At 50.5% G+C, this 5,958-nt stretch overlaps 1 protein-coding gene across 1 annotated transcript in view; it reads left to right on the forward strand.

The window, feature by feature from the left end:
• The window catches only part of HEATR3 (HEAT repeat containing 3), a 15,785-nt gene extending 13,393 nt beyond the window's left edge, over positions 1-2,392 (forward strand). Inside the window, exon 11 of the mRNA XM_023748916.1 lies at positions 1,710-2,392. Coding sequence (XP_023604684.1) covers positions 1,710-1,877 — 168 coding nt within the window. The 3' untranslated portion in view covers positions 1,878-2,392. The remainder of the gene's footprint in view (positions 1-1,709) is intronic.
• Positions 2,393-5,958: the final 3,566 nt, after the last annotated feature.

Raw genomic sequence — 5,958 nt, forward strand, 5'->3', positions numbered from 1 at the left:
TAGCCGGTTATTTCACCCATAAATGAACTTTTTAAAATTGTAACCACAATCCCATTACCCCAGGCTCACAAATGAACTTGTTATCAGTGTTGTGTGGTGAGAGCACGCTCCCTAACTGGTCAGTCCTCTGCCACCCCCGGCTGCTCCTCGGGCCTCGGGGGCTCTGCTGGGCTCCGTTCCTCTTCACTAGTCCCGTCACCACCCCGGGTGACCTCACTGTCCCAGGGCCCCGGCTTCCCAGGGCCTGGACCTCCTCCCCAGCGGCCGGGTCTTCCTCCTGGGCTCCATGGCCGGGCCCCCAGGGCATCCCACACATGCCACGCTGCCCCTGGCCCCAGAGTTGACTGGGAATGTTAAATGTAGTGCGTGCTGCTGGCTTCTCATACGTACTCTTCAGACGTTTCTTTGTACATTGGAGACTTTTTTCAAGAACGTAACTTCTGATTCTGTGACATGGGAATGGGAAGAATGCCCGGCCTGCCACGTGGCTGATGCGAGGGTCGGAGAGCCCTCCCTGCAGGGCTGGCAGGAGCCTCTGGCATTTCACTGATGTGCCATGGTGCCAGGCGGCCATTGGCGGGGCCAGCCGGATGCTTAAGAGGAACTCCTCAAGCTCAGGCTCAGTTACTAAGAAAGTACCCTCTGTGTTAAGGCCGTACGTTCTCGGGCTGGCGGCGTGTGGGGCATGGGCTTCGAGTGTTAGAGCCGCAGGAGCCTGGCTCCCGAGGGCTTTATTAGCAGAGGGCACCGAGGGCTGGACTTGCGGAGGGACAGCTCCGGCCCGGCACAGCTGTCCTGCCGCCCGGTGGCTCTCCCACACGAGGCACTTACACTGGGAGTCAGAAGGCAGTGACGCCATACGCCTTCTCCCCGCCGCCGGCCCGCTCTGAAGGCACCAGAGTTAGTGGGGCTTTTCCCATCCTACTGGTTTCTCGTTCAGAGATGAGTTCGGTGATTTAGAGCAGCTCGAGTCTCTTCTGTAGAGTGACAGCCCACACTTAGTGAGTGCTGTGTGCGCACTGTTCAGCCCTCCTGGCAGCTCTGTGATGATCATCGCCCCCCGTTGCTGACGGGGAGACGAGGGTTCCGAGGGCTCAGGACCTGGGCTGGATCGCCAGGAGGAAGGAGTGGGGCTGGGATTCGAACCCAGGGCGTCACGGCCCGGTCCCGAGCCCTGGGTGCCCACACTGTGCTGCTCCTCCCAGGCAGCAGGACGTCGTACTGTCCTGGTACCACATCCACGTGCGTGTGCAGATTAGCTCACACCGGAAGTGTCCCTGCACGGCGGAGCGCTGTGTCAGCTAATGGTTCCACAGTCCTTCGCAATCGCCATAACCCCTCTCGGAGTGCACATAGGTTCAGCCAGTTTTTATTAAAGCTACGTGATCCTATTACGTTTTCAAACAAGAGATGAAAAGCAGTTGGAATCTCATTAGTCTGTGCACCTGAACGGACGCCTTTAGATGGACTAGGAGCGGAAGCCCTTCCACAGGCACACGGCGTCGCAGGCTGGACGGCGCCAGTGCCACCCGCAGGCCTCCCCTGGCTCCACGACCAGCGGTTCTGGGAGTGACCAGAAAGTGTAGCATCGTCTTTGCTGAGAGCTGCTGTTCTCAGGACAGGCGGCCTGTGGAGACGCCCCTCGCGTGTCTCGCGTGCTGTGGGAGGGGCCGAGCTTCGCCTTAAATGCTCGTCTCCTCCCCCGACAGTGCATGACCCCCGACCAGCTGATGGCGCTGTGCAGAGCCGGCATCCAGAGCGGCAGCGTCGGGGTGAGAGTGAACGTGGTGAGCATTTTGGGAATCACCGGCAGCGTCCTCGCCAAAGAAGATGGCGCACTTGAAACTCTCAAGGTAACACAGTGGCTTCCGACCTGAACTGCTCAGTGATTAGAGGTGGGGGTGGGGTTTCAAAACTTCACCGGACATCGTGAGACGAGATCACATTAAACTGCTTCCTGGAGGGTATTAGTGAAACGCACCCTGTCGTGCGGGGTGTGAAGTAGAAACGCTGCCTGAAGGGTTCCTGGAAAACAGGCCCGAGCAGTGAGCAGCCTGTCCCGCGGTCGCCCTGCTGCTTACAGTGGAGCCAGTTTGGCGCTCAGCCTGTCCCCTCGCACCTGTTTACCAGGTGGGCGCCCTCGGGGGTGAGGCTTACGGCCCGCATGCTGCCCGCTGTCTGCAGGTGGGGAGGGCTGCCGTCGGCGGGCTGTGGTGAGGTGGGTGTCTCAGGGCAGCACAGTGGAGCCACATGAGACTGTTGTGTTCAGTTTCTTTCATTGCCTGTGAGTGTTTGTCTTACACTTTAAAAAGCAGGGTTTTTTGTTACAGATACTATTTCTATGCATCTTTACACCATGGGGAAAGCCTTTTTGAGGGTGACGAAAACTTAATAATTTTCTAAATCCGATCTTTTATATATTCATTGTGGGCCTTATTTCATCTTATTTAGTAATATAAGCTCTACTATGTTTCATTTTTCTGCCTTACATTTTACTTGGGACATTTATAAATATGGGTTAAGTTTTTTAAAACGTCTTCTTTGGCCCCTGGGCGTTTTATGTAAAAACGTTAGCAATAAACCGCTGCCACCGTGAAGCGGTGCTCGGGAATGGCCCTCGAGCGCCAGGTGACGGTGCGTTCTGTCGGCTGCAGACCACTGGGTGCTTCCTGCTGGAGAGTGCCCACCAAGGACCCTTGCTGGTGGTGAGTGGGAGAGGCCCTGGGACGCCCTATCGATGAGTTCGCTGACGGCAAGCGAAGCTGAGAGGACCCTCGGTGCAGATCCGTTTGTTATCTGCCCCGAAAGGAATTCCAGCCAGTGTTCAAGATGAAAGGTACGAGGTGGTGGGGTCAGAAATGCTAACGCCTCAGTGTCCCGGGTTTATGGGCTTGGGGGGGGGGGGAAGGGGCAGTGCGGCCCCTCCCAGCCGCCTCCGTGCTGCCTGGAGCACCGGGCCCGGGCTGAGTGCTGCGGGCTGAGTCCCCGCTCAGTCACCCAGAAGGTGCAGCCGCTGGAACTTGAGCCAAATGGCGGCTGATGTTCTCCTTCCTGTGAGCTCAGTGATGTCACAGTCATGTCCTCATGTGGGTGCACGGTGGTCTGGGGCCCTCAGAGCTCTTCACGTCTTCACCCTGATGGTATGTCCTGCAGTGCAGACAGTGATTTCATTGTCATGGATGCTTCCCTTTGGGGCGCTGAGAAAAAGACAGACTCGCCGCCGGTCTCTGTGGGGGAATGGCACCACTCTCATTCGCTGTTTTATTTATTCTTTCATCTGAAGCATCACAGCTACCTTTGAGTCAAAAAATAATTTTCCAAACCTCTTCTGGGGGCAGGTGGAGTGACACCAAGAATTTTACAACAGCCTTGAACCACATGCGTCTAAATTTACCATTCCCTTCTTACCTAAATCTTAATTTTTAAATTATGTCATTTTTTAAACAAAAATATTTGTGTTTTTCGTATTTAGATTTTAAATTCAATATTCCCTCTTATATCTTGGTGGGGAGAATAGAGGTTTTGATGGAAAGTTATCCTGCTTTTTTTTGTTTTCCAAAATGCATTTCTTTGATCTAAGAAGCTTTTAAAATAGAATTTCAGGCCTCATGGAGAGAACTCTGTGATAAGTTTTAGGTGGTTATGATTGTATGGCTAGAAATTTAAATTTCCTGAAAAAATTTTAAGACATAAAGTAGTTTTCACCCAGCCGGTGTGGCTCAGTGGTTGAGCATTGACCCCATAAACCAGGAGGTCACCGTTTGATTCTGGCCAGGGCACATGCCCAGGGTGCAGGCTCGATCCCCAGTAGGGGGCATGCAAGAGGCAGGTGAGATGATTCTCTCTCATCTCTATCTCTCCCTCTCCATTCCTCTCTGAAATCAACTAAAAAACAAAAAGTTTTCTTTTCCAGAAGAAAAGAAACTGTAAACCCAGGCTGTGCCCATCTTCTGCCATTGTCACATCTGTAGTGGGTGTCGGTTTAGGAACATTAACAGCGGTTTGTTTTTATATAATGTTAATGTCATTGCAGTAAATTTAATTAAATTAAAAGGTGTATGATCTTAATTTATTTTTATGGCTCATGTGCTGTTACTCCATTTACTTTGAAAGTGAAAATGTTGACTCCGGCCGCTTGACAATAAGATGGCGGCGTAGGTAAATGCCTGTACTCATCACCTCCCACAACCACATCAAAATTACAACGAAAATACCCAACAACCATCATCCAGAACCGCTGGAAAGCTGGCGGAATGGAAGTCCTACAACTAGAGGTAAAGAAGAAAGCGCTGAGACTGGTAGGAGGTGTGGAGGCGCGGAACAGGCTGGTCTGACACCCACGTGGGCCGCTTTTTTAATCTGGAGGAAGATCATCTCTGCGGAGTTCCCTGGAGGAGCAAGGGGTCCCAGCCCCACACCAGACCCCCAGCCCAGACTCCCAGAGCTGGGAAAAGAAGTCACTACAGGCAGTAAAAACCAGTGGGGACCGGGGCTTGGTAACACACAGGCTGCTAGAGGATCCAGCTGTTCCTCTTTAAAGGTGGCACCACGAACTGAACTTACAAGGTCCGGCTTCCCTCTGAGCTCCAGCACCAGGGCGAGGTTCTGGGGAACACAGACACATACAAGGAGGAACTGGATTGTCTGGTATCAGAGCAGGAACTCGGGGGGCGGCTTTCTCCCAACGGAGGTGCTCACAGGGATCATTGTTCCTATGCTGGGATCTCCCGGTCACAGGGCTGACTGGCAGCCATTTCTATTTGTTCCGTCCTGGTGATTCCCTAAGACCTGGTCCCACCTAATTTACAACCACACCCAAGCTACAGCTGGGTCAGGAAGCCCCAAACCTATCAATAAAAGGCCCAAGACCTGGCACCAGTACCAGTCTGCCTTGCTTCACAGCTGGGCCTCATCTGGGCACTGCCAAACCCAATACAAAGAGGAGGAATTTGGAGATCTCTTGTAGCTTCTGCTGGGTGGCCCCAGGCAGTGGCTGACTTTGCACCTCTCTGGAGACCCAAGAGCCAAATGAAAGAAATGGAAGAAAGCAAGCTACTGGATATAGAGTTCAAAACCATGGTTATAAAATTACTCAAGAATCTTCTAGAAACCTCCAAAAAAATGGAAAAGGACTAGTCAGAAATTAAGCCTACACTGACTGAAATAAAGAATAATGTACAGGGATTAAAAAATAGAGTAGAGGATTCTGAAAATCAAATCAATGATTTGAAATATGAGGAAGCAAAAACACCCAACCAGAAGAGCAAAAAGAAAAAAAGAATCCAAAAATATGAAGATAGTGAAGGAGCCTCTGGGACAATTTCAAGTGTACTGACATTCGCGTTATGGGGGTGCCAGAAAAAGAGAGAGAGCAAGATATTGAAAACCTATTTGAAGAAATAATGAGAAAACTTCCCCTACCTGGTGAAAGAAATAGACTTACAAGTCCAGGAAGCACAGAGAGTCCCAAACAAGAGGAACCCAAAGAGGCCCACACCAAGACACATCATAATTAAAATGCCAAGGGCAAAAGACAGAATCTTAAAAGCAGCAAGAGAAAAGCAGTTAGTTACCTACAAAGGAATGACCATATGACTATCAGCTGATTTCTCAACAGAAACAATGCAGGCCAGAAGGGAGTGGCAAGAAATATTCAAAGTGATGAATAGCAAGGACCTACAACCAAGATTACTTTATCCAGCAAAGCTATCATTCAGAATTGAAGGTCAGATAAAGAGCTTCACAGACAAGAAAAAGTTAAAGTCCATCACCATCAAACCAGTATTATATGAAATGTTGAAGGGTATTTAAGAAGAGGAAGAGGAAGAAGAAAAAGAAAAAGGATAAAAAGACACAAATGCCACAAATACATACCTATCAACATTGATCTAAAATCAAAATAAACGATAGAAATCTAATGATCAGAATAAACTGGTGATAAAATAGAATCAAAGGCAT

The sequence above is a fragment of the Myotis lucifugus genome, unplaced genomic scaffold (genome assembly GCF_000147115.1).
Source record: "Myotis lucifugus unplaced genomic scaffold, Myoluc2.0 scaffold_2073, whole genome shotgun sequence".
In the NCBI taxonomy this organism is placed as follows: Eukaryota; Metazoa; Chordata; class Mammalia; order Chiroptera; family Vespertilionidae; genus Myotis; species Myotis lucifugus.